This window comes from Pipra filicauda, unplaced genomic scaffold, assembly GCF_003945595.2.
Source record: "Pipra filicauda isolate LSUMZ 115617 unplaced genomic scaffold, ASM394559v2 scaffold85_size2586006_pilon, whole genome shotgun sequence".
NCBI classification, from domain to species: Eukaryota; Metazoa; Chordata; class Aves; order Passeriformes; family Pipridae; genus Pipra; species Pipra filicauda.
In genome coordinates this window covers 1,289,250-1,304,534 of record NW_024105042.1, presented here as the reverse complement: position 1 = coordinate 1,304,534, position 15,285 = coordinate 1,289,250, and the positions used below count along the sequence as shown (strand labels likewise).

Here is a 15,285-nt window from a genome sequence, read left to right as displayed (position 1 = left end):
TGAGAAACCCAACTCTGGGAAGAGAATCAACCAGGATCACCTGGTGGGAGTCAGGCACAGAACTAAACATGGAGCCTACAAAGTAATCAACGTGCTTAAGCATGGGGTTTGTAGGTTTGTTTTTACAAGCACCAGTAGGCATCACTGCCCTAGAACACCTGAAATCCCAACTCAAAGAACAAGACAGAACAAAAGGAAACAAAAAGCCCCCAACCCACATCACTTGGTTGCCTTTTCTGGTGAGTTAGCAGTAACAACACTGAAGTCAGAGACCAAATCTCTCCGCGGTGAAAAGGCTCCAACTCTGGACCTACCAACTGTTTAGTAAAAAAAAAAAAGAAAAAAAAGTGAGCATCTCCAAAGGATTAGAGTCCCTCTGTTTCAGAAACTTTCATTTGCTTCTCACTGTAAGTTGTGGAAAAGCATTCAAAATTCTTGGGTATTCCACATATGGACAAGAATGAGGAGAAAGGGAGCCAAGATTGTGAAACAGAGTTTGGCACAGAACTCCCCAAGTAGATACATGTGTATTTCTCTCTCACAAAAGGCACACATTTGGTTTCCTATCAATAATGGGAAGGATGGGATGTCATACCCTGTTACACATACAAGATTATTAACAACTTCACAAAAAGGCATTTGACTATGCTGCATCTTCCTCATAGTTGCTTACAACATGTAAACCCCACAAACCTCTCCAGAACATGGCAGATTTGTCCTCAGTATAGACTCCTTTGTACAAACTGGAGCACAGGGAAACGTCTTTTTGTGTAGCAATTGTTTTTTCCACATGTACACAGCAGGAACAGTATAAATTAGGGAGGTTAAAGATATTGCAATATTAGTTCTTTTTTTCCAAATAATTTGAGGGCACCCAGCCTTTGAATGGCTTCACACCATTCATGATCTGGCAGTACCACCAGCCATTTGGGTTCCTTTCGAGGACCTCCATGCAGACACCTTCCTGAAACCCCGCAGTCTCCTCATCTCCTTCATAGTCTGCAATGGAAACATAGATGTCCTTGAGATTGTTGTGGATAAACTGGGACTTCTCAATGGGTTTTGGCCTGACTGTGGACACAGGGATCCCATTCCTCTGCATAGGGAGGTTGGAGGTGGTCTCAGAGCTATGTGTACCCAGCTGCTCAGGCTGCTTTCCCTTTGTGTCACCAGGCTGTGACCATGCATTGCTGAAGGAGGAATTCCGACGGACGGCCCTAAGTTGGTCTGTAGCTGTTAAAGACTCATTTCTGCGCAAGGAGCATGACAGGTTGTTATCCTTTGGTGGCGGAGACACAAACACTGACTGTGGACGGACAGCAAGCTGCCTCACACCATTCCTCATTTTAACTGGCCCTGATGCTTTTGAAAAGCCACCGGGAGGTTTGCTTGGGATGGGTGGTGTTGCACGTTTGCTCTGGTTGATGGTGTTCAAAGCCTGAACCCTCTTCTCTATCTTCTCCAAACTGTTTGACTTGTTTTCATTTTTCCTGTTCCTGGCAAACGAGGAATCAGCGTCTGCTGATGTGGTTTCTCGTTGGTTATCAGGGAGAGCCAAATAATGGGAAGGAGCCCAGCCTTCCATATCTCCGTACTTCAGGTACCACCATCCACTGGCTTGCTTTTCCAGCACTTCCACTTCTACTCCGGCTGGGAAGCAAATTTCAGAATCCTGTACCTTTTGGTATGAGTCAGTGGTCACATAGAAACATCTGGAATCATTTTCTTGCTCAGTTTTGGCAGTATGGCTGGAGCAGAAAATGCCACGGGAAGGAGCTGTGATGAGATCAGCTGAGCCTCTCCTAACAGGGTCATCTTGGTTCTCAGAAGCTGTGCGTGGGGGGCTTGCAGACTCTTCACTTCTTGAACCTTTAAGTCCACCTCTGAGCTGCCCGGTTGGCCTCAACTGACGCCTTAAAGTGCTAATATCCATCTTTTCTTGGCTCTGAGAATCTGCCTTGTTCAGAAAGGGTTTGGGCCTAACAATTGGCTTTGCTCTAATGGAAGGACTCTGCTCAGGCTCCTTCTTCATGCCCGTTCTTGACATGCTACGTAAGCCAACGTCTGAAGCTGACCTTGGTTTTGTCTCCTCGCTCCTGGAATAGTGACATTTTCCAAGGTCGGGCTGGATGTTTTTGTCTGTCTTGAGCTTCATGAGCGATGATTTAGGAGAGCTGGAACATGGAGAATTCCTTTGGATCAAGGACAGAGAGGAACTTTTCTGAGAATCGGAATCTCCACTAGATTCCTTATTGGACAAAGCATCTTCCACGTAACGTCTGAATCCCTCGTTCTCATAGATGGTCTCTTCTTCATGAGCAGCTTCTTCTGAAGACTCTTCTACTTTGAACTTTGCTTTCTGAAGTGATGATACAGGTGAGGGCTTGAGGGGCTGAAACAGTCGTTTTTCAGGAGTGCCCTCTTCATGATGACTTTCACTCACTTCACACTCCGAGTCAAAGCCAAAAGCAGGCACATCATACTCAGGTTCTTCATATTTCAGCTTGTGGGGAGATTCCTGGGTATCTCCTGAAGAAACTGCTCCAGAAGTTGTTCCTTCTTCAGAGTCTTTTGGTTTACTGGGAGGTGCTGGGGGAGGAACCTTTGGGCGGGTTAAAGTACTGGTTCTTCTGTTTAAATTCGGCTTCTTCCTCTTGTCAATGTAAGATGCTGGAGCCCATCCTTCCTTCTCTCCAATCTGCACATACCACCAGCCACCAGAATTCTTTTCTATAACCTAAGAGGTGACAAAGAACATGTTACTTAGACAAAAATCTCAACCGATTACTGTGGAAACTCCTCCTCTTTCAATCCAGTCCCCTGCAATAGCCAAATATTATAATTTTTCCACTGTTAAGGCTCACCTCTGCTTTTTGTCCTCCACGAAAGCTTATGCCATCAGAGATACACGACTGGAACTCTGCAATGGTGTAATATTCCACTTCCACAGAGGGTGGCTCTGGTGGCTTGGGTAACTGAAAACCCTAGGGCAAATAGGACATTTTGTTCAATTAAACCAAAGAAACAGTAAGCTGAACAGCAGTATGAAAATAATTGCCTTTATTCACTAAAACACTCTCTTCTTCCTGTGCTACTTCCTAATTATAACTTCCCAGTTCTCCAGAGCAGAAGCTGATGTATTGATATGGGTCGCAAGAGAGAAGCTGTTCAACATATGCACTGTTCATGCCACTTTCACCAGCTATTAAAACTGTGATAATCTTTACCTGAATAGTAAAACATTTTACTCATGGGCCATAAAGTGTGAGCAGCCATTCCACTCACAGTAACAGCAGCCCTTTTATGCTGAGATTTTTGTCCAGAAAGACTCGGCTCTGGATAACTTGCACAGCTGCAGAAAATTGCATTGCAACAGGCTGCTAATAGATTCTGCCTATCATTAAATGTAATCCCAATAAATTATTGCTCTTAATCTGCTGCTGGATTTTTAAACAATCTGAATTAGTCAGTGATATGAGTTAATGGACACCTATTGTATCAAGAAACAAGGATAATATCACAGACCCCTATGAAGAGCTTTGCTCAGCTAGAGTGCTAGAAGAAGGGAAGGACTCTACTATAGGATCCAGTTCTTCCCTGTTACAGACCCAGAACCTCTATTCAATCCCAACACATAGAGGCTTATAAAGGCTCTATGAGAAGTGGGACACTGCTATTTACAGCCATTCTGGCAGCATACCAGACTCTAAAAGCTTCTACATTAAGCTGTTACATTTTAGAGTTTGCTACAATTATTTTTAAGGTGATAAATGGGATAAAAGTCCTTTCAGTAATTTCAATATTGAAAGCTTTTCAGTGCATAGGGCTCATCTACAGGACAACTAGATGATGGTGAAGCTTCACAGCTTCTACACTTCACTGCTTGGAGTTCTATGAAAGAACTGCAGTTGTGTCAGGATCTCCTGACCACAGGTCAGAGCATCCACAGACACAGGATTGCCAAAGACACAAAATAATCCTAAGACGTTAACTGGAGAAAGGCGAGCTGCATACTGTGCTTTATTCTCATGCTCCTCCATTTCTAAGATACCCTTGTAACTAACAGTTGATGTTTCATCACGCACAGCATGTAGCATTTCTCAGAGAATGCATCTCTGCACCTTAGGAACCGTGTCTAACAATGTTATAATTGGATGTTTCTGCACTATAAATGCTGAAATACGGCAGAAGCACACTATAATAAAATGCCTTCAGATAATAGGATGGTTTGGATTAAATGAAGATAATTGGAAACAGCAGATATGTTCAGAGTTTCACATATAATATCACTGTTACTTTTAGCATGGGATTAAGTGTCGTAGTCTCACCAAAACAAATCTAATTGAAAATAATGCAAAGAAAAATAGGAAGAAAATGCTAATATGCTATTCATCTAGTTTAAGAAGCATTTGAGATGACACAGAAAAATTACAAGTCACATACTGCTCATAAAGGGTACAGCAAAGATTAAACACTATGTGCTGCCTAGATAAACAAGCTATTAGCATGACTTTTGTGCAAATACACTGAGTAGTTCCTATCTGAAGATGACAGTTCTAATCTCCAATTAGTACAAACCTCCAGAATTCCATCTTGGAGGATAAGAAATCATAGGAGGTCTCATTACTATAGCATACATCCTTCCATAAGATTCCAAGCATTTAAACACACACAAGAGTGAATCTTAGCCACCTCAAAGACGGTAGCAATGGGAGGAGGGGGATACATTCCCAGTTGCTTAAGACAAGAAAATGTCAAAAAAATCAGTCCGGACCAAAGACACTAGGAGGAACTTAAAACCTTCTGAGTCAGCCAAACAAGCTTTAATGCCCATGTACAGAACATGAGCCTTAGTAAGTTCTCCCTTCAGATCTGATTATTTGGGGCAGCATTTTGAATAAGAGAAATCCCCAATCAACATTTTGATGAGAGTTTTGCTCAATACTTAAACAATTAAATGAACAGGCATGCAAATAAGGGATCTCTCAGATACCCCCACACCCTGTAGAGATGCAGAAAGTCTCACAAAGCACCCAGACACCTACCCCACTGCTAACATATACCATAAACCAATACAAACCAGACTGGATTCTCTTCGTGGGGGCGGTCTCGTTCTTAGATTTGGAGAACCTGAGCAGGAAAGGGCAAAAAGGAGAGTTTATTTAGCTTTGAAAGTACTGCTAAGCACATTTTCCAGCAGCTCTCTGCTGTTACACAGTTTGAGAATATTAGAAGTCAGTATTTGCAATATTTAAGGCATCTCCATGAAACAAGATAGGAAACTATGAGGGTATATTAGAAATACCAAGGTAGCTTAGCTATTCATCTCAGCTAAGCCAGTAAATTTACGAGGAAATCACTGCCAGAAAGTAGTGGATTGTATTTTCTGCTGGAACTGACCAGCTCCATTGGAGACTGGCCAGCAAAGAACTGGCTTAATACCTAGTTTTCCCCCCCAGCAGTAAAAATAATCCAGTAAATTAATAACACTCACACTGTCCTCTATCATAGTATTTAGCCATTCCTTGCACAGACTAGTGTCAGCATCTGCATTTTGCAGATGAAGTAGTAAAAACATTATAGCAACTTGCCCTCAGAAAAACAGCAGAACAAATACAAGAGAAGACACAGGTTCTTTCCTTGACTTGAATACACCATCACATCATCTGCATTTCTGGGGTAGGAGCACATTTTAGAGTGTTCAAAAGGAACAAAAAGTCTTCTCTGGGAAAAAATAACAAAGTAAACACATGCAGGGTAAGTTAAAGAGCCACCATCCAGCCCTTGTATAAAATGAAGTCAAATTTTATCGCTACGATTGAAGGACCACATTCTGGAGTCCCTGTAGATAGATCTATAGACAGTGCAAAGGTCTGCTTGTGTGGACTTGGCTATAAGGCCAGGACATGTGGGACCTTAGCAGGCAATGCCAGCCCTGAAAGGTAGAGAATAAAATTCATTGCAAGCCCGTGAAAACCCAGACTACTTTTCTGCCTTACTTATTTGAGCTCTTTGTGGTGCTATCCTTGCTATGGCTGGGGATCCCTGGGCCAGTCTGGAAACCTGCTTGTCTGAGGTCATCATGGCATTGCCATTAGAGTCATTGCACAGGATGGGCAAACTGATTTCCTTCTTGGTGATATGTGTTTCTGCAGTCTCATTTTCTACTTGAGCTTCCTTGTCAGTGGATGATTTCTTGTTCAGCAGGTTACTGATCTCCATGATATTTCCTATGATTTCCACTGGCCCAGTTAAGTTCTTTTTTCTAGATGGAAGATCATCTTTAGCCTTCTTCAGATATGAAGCTGGGGCCCAGCCCTCTTTGCCTAGATACCTGCAGATGCAAAAGGAAACATCACCACATCAAACACAGCCTTCTGACGCATTTCAAGTAGAACAGCTAAAGCAAAAGTGATGGATGATAACAAACAAAATTTGCAGTTCTCAAATAAGATTTTTGTGGTCTCAATTTATTACCTATTGCTTGGACATGTCAAAGTCAGCTGAGCTAGTGGTGAACTGTGGAGTTAAAAGCCACTAATCACACTAAGGAAGGAGTCTTTCTGGACAAGAAATACAGTTACTCACAAGGTAAAGTCCTTCACCAGTTTGTTTTATGCCCCCCCTTTGACAAGACTAGGTAAACTCAGTATTTTCCCATACTGCAAAAAAGCAAACTAGTGAGTAAAATATTTTAATAGTTTTTATAGTTCCTAATAGCAACTCAAAATGGAAAAGGCTAAAAAAGGGTGTACAGAGCCCAGTAGAGAGACTCGGTGCCTGCAGTTTATAAAACCCTTGTGCAAGCCTCCCTCCTTGCAATTATAATGGACACTGCCCCTCCTTCCATAACTCCCTGTTCTGTATGACCAGCTTTCTCTTATGGAGAACATGGGACCCTTAAAGTACTATAGCTTCTTCTAGCACTGCAAGATCAAGAAACAATTTGACTAAGGGAAAAAGGCTTCAATGGAGATTCATTTTCCTGAACAAGCTAGAGGCTATTTGAAGAAATAAACTGGGAAATCTGAACAGACACCTGAATCCAGTATGTGTTCCCGAAACACCAGACTGAGCTGATCATGCTCCACTTCAAACTGAAGTCATTCTTCCACAACTTGGCTTTGGGGAAGATGTTTTTTCTAACTCCTGCCATTCCTAACACCTCAGCAGGGATTTCAGATTACAATCAGACTCCAGGGAGGACCACGTGGATGAACTCTGCTTTCCCTAATGAAATCCTAACTTGCTACAGAGTGAGTCACTGAAACCTTTCTCTCTTTAATCTCTCAAGATACCCAAAGCAGGCGCTTGAGCTGAACGTGGGAAACCAGGCACCATTAAAATTCTGGTGCTCAGGAAATCTGCAGGAAATACAAAGGTTAAAACAGTAGGACTTTAAGGCTCTTTAATGAAAATGGAACCTCATTAGACAGCAGAGGAAGGAACCGGGGCATGTGGGATATGAGGAAATCATTCCTTGGCAGGTGAGCATCTTTGTTATGACAATACGTGGATTCTGAGGTTTGTGGTGAGATTTCTTCATCAAGTCACATCCTGGCCTCCCTCACCATATCCAGACACTTGAATGGCACTGGGACTTTATGGGGAGAACAGGAAAACACAGTTTAGATTTGATTCCCTAGACTTCATTACTGTTCCTGTACAAAAGCAAATATAAATGCTGTATTTCTAGCAATGACTACAAGGACTTTTCTGTCCAAAATCCTGCCTTTTCCTCCCCAGTCCCCTAGATGAGCCAGGATACTAGAGATGCTGCTTCTCCCTAGATACCTGCCTTCTGTCACACATGAAGGCAAAGATATGGGATCTCCCCTGCTCAGGGAGTTTAGTGACAAGTTTTTCCAAAGATTCCGGAGGGGTGGAAAGCATCCCAACAGCTCTGAGCTTTGTTTGACACATGGAGACTAACAAGAAGTAGCAAAATGGTAATGACTTGATTTGATTTCAAACAGATACACAGCATCCACTGTGTGATACTATGTCAAGATGCAATTTGTATCTATTCAATCCTGTCCTTTTTGAGTTTTTTCTGCTAAGCCTCATACCAAGCCAAAAAAGAAAAGGAAGAAAGGCCTCAACATGTGCTAACGTTTCCTGTTGTGGCAAGGCATCTCTTAGTGCCATTTTCCAGCCCTGAAGACTTTTGGCTTCATTCCCTTTTGCAGTCGATAGTTCTTTTGCAGAGCTACTGACCAATGCTTTCTGTGCATCAAGAAAGTTTTTTTTTAAAGGACATTTTATAAGTTTATATGACCTATAGATGTAAAGGTCTTCATCTGTGAGAAAGCCACAGTGGCCAATGCACTGTGGATTCACAAATGTGCTGTGGAATGTCCAGTTCCAAAGGTTACTTTCAACAGAGCTTGATTGTGCAAAATCAGCAAGAAAAAACAGTTTACATCCATCTTAGTTTGTGGGAGACTTAACGTGTTTAAGATCAGAAAGGCAGCCACAGGCAGGTTCTGTTCTGGCTTGTCAGTTCTCCTGCCAACTGTATGTATTTGGATCAGCCTGTATAACCCCACTGCTTCAAACACCTCTGATCCCACATAGTTTCTCCCAATGAATATTAGCAGCAATAGCTGGACAGTTAATAACTGAGCAACATATCCTCAGTAGGGAGGCTGTTTGCAGGCTATTACTTCCCTGGAGTTAGTCAATACAACCTGGAGTGAATGCTGAGCAGAAGTTGCCAGCATCTGCCAGTTTATTTCTACAACATCACAAATAAAAGCTATTTATGTAAGTCAAATAGGCTTACATTTTTTACTTTAGTCCTTGACTTTGGTAATCCTAAAGCTCTTTGCAAACATAAGCTTAGAAGACTACTGTATCTCCTTATTTTATAGGTGAAAGAACTAAAGCAACTCATAATCAGCTTCAGAGAAGTCCTGGACTGGTAATGATCTTCATTTCATATCTAAGAGTTGAAACACAAGCATCCTTCCTTCATTTATATTCACAAGCTACTGGAAATGTTTCAAACCCCATCCTAGATTCCTCCTCGTTTCAGTGCTGCTAACACCTCCCAGCTGCACTTCATTCACATGGGCTGAGGCTCAGAATAACCACAAAATGAAGATACAGGCAAATAACAAAAGCCATACTTAGCATATTGGTACTTATTTGCCCTGCAGTCAAGTCCACTTGGGCACCATGAGACTACCTCCAGGTGACAGAAATAGATACAAAGTTAGATCTAAATGATGGATGTTAATGCCAGCTTTGGGCACACCAGGAAGCAGACCTACTGCATGCAATAGAACAGTGAGAAGGATCCCAGGTCAGAGCCTTTCTTTCATTTCCCCAGAGTCCTGATTTTTTTTTTTTTTTTTTAAAGAGTCATAGTGCACACAGGAAAAAATAAAGACAGACACCAATATTTCTTCTAGCTTCTACAGGGTTTCAGAATTAGGTGCAGTGATTTGGTTCCTTCTTGATTCTAAAATCCTCCCTGTTTATCTTACATGAAGGAAAAAATGGATTAAAACCATAGGAATGTTAAAAAAAGTCAGAAGTGCCTCTGTAAGTCTGAGAGTCACATCTGCTTTCCAGCTCCAGAGCACTGGAATTACTCCAGAGGGAAGCAAGCTAGGGGAAAAAAAGGAAAAAAAAAAAGAAAAGAAAAGAAAAAAATAAGGACAGGAAATGAGGATCAGCACATGGCCAAGAATTTGGAGAAATTACGTATTTAAGGTGGAACAAGCTAATGTCTTTAAGGTGGATTCCATTGCAAACTACTGGATTTGTTTTTACTTCTACACATTGAAGTGTACTCAGTCTGTTATCCAGTCAGCAGGAGTCAACTGCATTCTCTTCCTGCTCCCTCTTCCCTCACACTCATGACAGGAGGAGTTGGTCCTTCTAAGGCACTCAATACTCAGAAAAGTGAATTTCTGCAGAAATGGAATCCTTCTCTGAGGGGTACCTAACAGTACTCAGGGCAGTTTACATACAATGAACAGCACAAGAAGTTGAAGATCAGCTACCCAGGCTGCAAAGGACCAGCCTGCAGGGATGGATCACATCAATGTTTCCAGAAGTGCTGCCCATGAAAAAAAAAACCTTTTTCTAAGAGTTTAATCCTCCAGCAAGAGTGTAGTGTAATGCTCCAGAGCAGCAGAGAGGATGATAGTTGACACCCCACATGCTTGTCACACATATGGGGAGCACCTAATCAATTTTTTCGACAAGAAGAGGGGTTTGTCAACTCAAAATCGAGTTGAGGTCTCTTACAAAAAAGCCAAGCACATGCTGCATTCCTCAAGTATCATGGGGTGGCTGGGGCATCCACTGTCCTTCTAGCAGATTGCCATGAATGAAGGTGCCATGTAAATCACTGCAGCAAGTGCCTCCATCCTGCAGAAGGCACTTCTGCTATACAAAAAAATGTGGCTTTTGGGTTGGCCCAAAAGAGTGTGTGAGAAAACAGGGACAAAAAATTCTGCTTATTGTAGAAGTGTTAACACATCAAAGGGAAAGCTGCAGTAGTAACCAGGCTACATTTCAGAAAGAAAATAAAAAAAAAAAACTAGAGATGTCTTGCAATGGTTCTCCCCTCAGAAAACCTATGCGCTCAATTCCCCTATCTGCAACTTTGGATTCCACTTCTGTGGATGATTAAAGGAGAAAAAAATGTGACCTGACCAAACCCAGGCATTTTTGAGTTCCTCCTATCTAGAGTGCCTTCCTGGCTCCACTGCTATCTTTATTAGCTTATTCGCTCTATGGGACCATTAAATAGAAGAAAAAAATCAGCTTTCTAAGTAAGGGAAATCAAGAAAAACAACAACATTGCTTCAGTCAGCATTTTCATAGTCCTCATTCATAGTCAATAAATTAAGCAGAATTCAAACAAAAGCAAGTTATGACTTAGGGAGGGAAAGGGGAAAAAATAATCACTGTAATTACAAGTTGAATGGAAAAAGATGACTAGAGATGTTTTGCAGTGCTGAGAGATAAACCTTCATTTTTTAGCTACCTATTGTATCACATCTTGTTTAAAGAGAAATGGGATATCACAGCACTGCCAGATTCACACTAAGATACAAGACAAGGAGCAGAATCATGAAAGAGCACTAAAATCTAAATGCTGTGTGAACCCAGATGAAGAAAGTTCTCATTAAGTACTTACCCTGACACCTTACATCATTGAGACAGCATCTAACCTACACTCTTCCCCATAAGCATTTAAAAAGGAGATTTTTAAGTCAAAACTCTCTGCTAAGACTACTGTTCCAAATACATAATAAAGTTTGATAGCCAATAACAACTTTACCTGCTTTTGGAATATAATCCTCTACATTAGGAATATCTAATGTTGACAGGTAGAAGTTAAGGCAAATTAGTTGAAACCATTGGTAAGTTTGGAAGAGGGCTGTAGCCAGCAAACTGATCTCTTATATCCCTGAAAGTAGCACTTACCTGCCCCAAACAGCTCAAGAGATCACAATCAGTCTTTCAGCATTACTATAAATAGATTTAAACATGTTGCAGAATAACTCTTATACTGGAAACACATTGAAATCACACACAACAGAAAGCCTTGTTAGGTCTCACAGATCTTAACTCAGATATGGGCTTTTAACTTGAAGCAAGAAAAAAACCCTCTAAAACTAGAAGTTAAGGCATTTCCTCACTGGAACAGTCCACAGCCTTTGCAGACACTGTAGTGTTACTTTAATCACCATTGTATCGCCTTAGACTTTATGTTTCTTCAAGAGGCATTATGAACAATTTGGGCTTCCTTGCCCAGCTACAGAAGTATTTAAACTCTAACATTAAGTGAATGATCAGAAAAGCTCATTGTCACAGTTTCTGTAACGATCAGGCTGCAGAGCTTCTTTACCTTATGTACCACCATCCTTCCAGGTTCTTTTGGATGACCTCCACGGTGACCCCTTTCTCGAACCCAATCTCATCCTTCCCCTGGCTGGCGTACGGCTGGATAGTGACATATTTCTCTTCTAGTGAGGGGAGAAAAGGTAACATCAGTTAGGGTCAGAATCAGTCCAGCTGTTTTTCTGTACTGCTTGCTTTTAAACTGTTGTGCAGTGATTACGTGAAGCCATTACAAAAGGCGGAGCCCTGCTCAGGGGCCCGCTGGTTATTTATGCTGACGACATGATAGATAATCAGCCTCTTGCCACTACCCTGCTGCTGATAATCACAAAATGTTTCCATGCCAATAATGACACAAAGTCTCCAGAGAGCTTTCCCCCCTTCTTCCCTCTCCTCCCCCCTCCAAGTTTCTTGAGCGGGTAAGGGAGAGGATTTGAAGCTGGACTTAACTCCCATACTGTAACTTGACAGAATCAATCCGGCTGCCAAATCAGCCAAGCGTCACCACAGGAGCTCCAGCCAGTTGGCTCTTTGTGCATGCACATGGCTGCACAAAGCATTGTGTTACTGAAACCCGAGCGGGACAGATCTCCCCAGCTCAGAGGGGCTGGCCCTCATGCTGCTCTCCTTGCACCTCCCAAGCAGCATAGGTCTACAGCAATGAGCTTGAAACAACATTAAAAAACGTGACAAAAGAATAAAAGAGGTTTGCATTTGACAGCATTTGCATTCATGGGTTGTGAAGTGTTTCACAAACATGCTTTTGCTAGGCTTCACTCCAGAGAAATGCACGTGTGGCTCGGGTAAAGGAGGGCCAGAACTAAGACATGTACTTCAAAAGCAAAGACTGGATTTCAAGTACAGTGTTTGAGCCAAAAATTTAGCATCCCTATTCGTCTCCAGCATCTATCCCCTTCCCTGCCGGTCAGAGGTAAGCAAGCAGACTTGCTGAGAACAAACCAAGGAGCAGAGCAGAACAGACACTCTAGCACAGCACTCTACCCCCAGTACTGAGATTCCTGCTTTGCCTGTTGCTGCTCTCACCTTGCTGCCTTGCACACATCACATGTGATATCGCCCATCAGAGGCTCTGAATGATCCACTCTAGAAATTCAAACACTGAGTTATTGAGGAGGATGGAGCCTCATCCAAATACCCGGGCACTGGGATGCACAGGTAAGGTTCTTCTGAACTGCCACTGTCTTATCCTGTCTATGAGCACCATTGCTTACATCTTCTGTCCTGTGGCTTTCAACTCAAACCCACTGCTCTTCAAGAGGAAAAGCCTTCAGGTGACTCCTCCCTATACAGGGGAAGTAGAAAAAAGAGAGTGCATGGAAGTAGGGAGGGAAGAGAAAGGATCTTCTGTGAAGCAAGACAATCAAAAGTGCTAAAAATCCACTTAGAAAAGGAGGTCCTACAATGTTTTTGTTTAGCAGCTCTATTTTCAAGCCTACAGATCAAAACCAAGAAGCCACCATTACAATTTCCCCTCGCAAAGTACTTCAACAGCAAAAATTACAGCCATTTGCAGGATTACACGTTTGGTTTCTGTCAGTGCTGCTGGTGGTACCTCAAACATACATGAAGTTTGTAACTTAAACAGTATTCTGGAGACACAGCTCCTCTTTTAATCAAAGTGTAAATTGCGTTTTGTTTCTCAAAGATTATCTCTAGCCAGTGGACACTTGGTATAAATCAATATTTACTGAAGGGAGCAGGAGAGCTTTCAGTAGATGTGTCACTTAAGAGGACTGATACAGAATTCAACGTATCAGGTTCTTATTCAAAAGTCTTTAAGAGAAGATATTTCATGCTTCATGACTGACACGTAAAGTTACTGTAAAGACTTAACACAGATAAATGGTTTCATGAGAGAATCAGAAGAGCATCAGGCAGCAGAACGACACTGCTCTAAGTTATACTGACAAATCTGATATAACAAGCTTGTTTCATTCAGCTTCTGTGACAGGCAATAGTATAAAATACAAGCCAGTGAACCATCCCAGACCTACTATTAAAGTTATATGCCCAGATCTACAGAGAATAAAATAGTGTATAATTTTGGTTCATTAAGTTTTGACCTAAGAATTACCAGGGGAAAAATAAAAAAGGCTATCAAAAGTATAATTTGTATTCCCCAGCTGCAGCTTCTGTTACATCAACTTGTTGAAGTCAAGTGGGCAGAATAAACTTTACTACATGCTACAAAGCACACACACCAGCTTAGAGGCTGCACTTTTGAAGTAATGGGATGAAAGTTCTATTTCCCCTTCAAGGAGAAAATGGCAAGGAGGCACCTCTGTTCTTAGTGAGTGACATCCAGGGATGTATTAACAGGTCAATTAGCAAACTTCACTTATATTTCTTTACCGCTAATTTGCAGGTCAAAGACATCTTCCCCAGCTGAAGTGATGAAGGTTCCTCTGCTGGAAATTCAGCTGCACTAGTAAATCTGAACAAGGCACACATGAAGAAGCAAAGCCTGTTTGGCAAACAGCTACAATACAGGTCTGTCACATCATGCATTATCCAACTGGAACCTACTTGGGTTGGAAGGAAAGGATTAGTATGTGTCATTTTCCTTCCTACCCAGACACAGACACTATTTAAAATATGCACAACAAGAATTCTTGCACTATTTGTACTACCCAACTCATACCACACTGCTGTAGCTGTGCCTCCCAGACACCACGGCAGCCCAGTGCTCAGTTCACTAGTTATTCCAAAGCCTCACTTCTCTATCAATCTTTCTACTCTTTCTTTTCCTCCTTCCCAAGTAAAGGCAAGCTTCTATTTCACTCTGGTTCTACCTGAAATCTCCAGGAGAAATGCAGTAGAGGTTTGGGGCCAAATTTTGGTAGATCACTGGGAAAACAGTGTGGACAGCAGAGGACAGCACCCATGTCCTTGGAACAGGCCACAATACTACAGAGAGTGCTTTTACTAGCAACAAAGATTTCCTCCAGAAAATATAGCACAGATCTGGCTGTCCAGCTGGAAGGTGTGCACATATACAGGACAAAAGAATTGAGCCGCACAATGCCCTGCATTACAGCCACATACTCAGTGTGTTCTGTACAGATGTACACAACAGGCCTGATACAAGGAAGTCACTGGTATTATAACTACTAGAAGACAAAAGAAGAAAAAGGAATAGAAAAAAAAGAAAACCAAAAAATGACTGAAACCCACCAAACCAACAATACAACCATTTTGTGTTCCTCCAGCAACATCACACCGTTCTGCCAAGCTGAGGCCTTTCCTATACACAAATAGCAATAGCTTTAAAAGTAAAAGTCACTTTGAAAACAGTTTTTGAATGCATGCCTAGTGCTGCAGTAGCAGAGACCATTCCCGTTTCCTTCTGTCATCCTGCCTTGCACCTGTCACCTCTGTTTGCACAGTTCATGTCTCTTT

At 41.9% G+C, this 15,285-nt stretch overlaps 1 protein-coding gene across 2 annotated transcripts in view; it reads right to left on the bottom strand.

Moving 5' to 3' along the window:
• Positions 1-365: 365 nt before the first annotated feature.
• Positions 366-15,285, bottom strand: part of SH3PXD2A (SH3 and PX domains 2A) — a 246,803-nt gene continuing 231,883 nt past the window's right edge. For both annotated transcript variants that reach the window (XM_039390702.1, XM_027738618.2), the window contains 5 exons: positions 11,873-11,990; positions 6,000-6,334; positions 5,081-5,130; positions 2,865-2,984; positions 366-2,737 (listed from right to left, as the gene is read on the bottom strand). In XM_039390702.1, the coding sequence (XP_039246636.1) occupies positions 842-2,737; positions 2,865-2,984; positions 5,081-5,130; positions 6,000-6,334; positions 11,873-11,990 (2,519 nt within the window). In that variant the 3' untranslated portion in view covers positions 366-841. The remainder of the gene's footprint in view (positions 2,738-2,864; positions 2,985-5,080; positions 5,131-5,999; positions 6,335-11,872; positions 11,991-15,285) is intronic.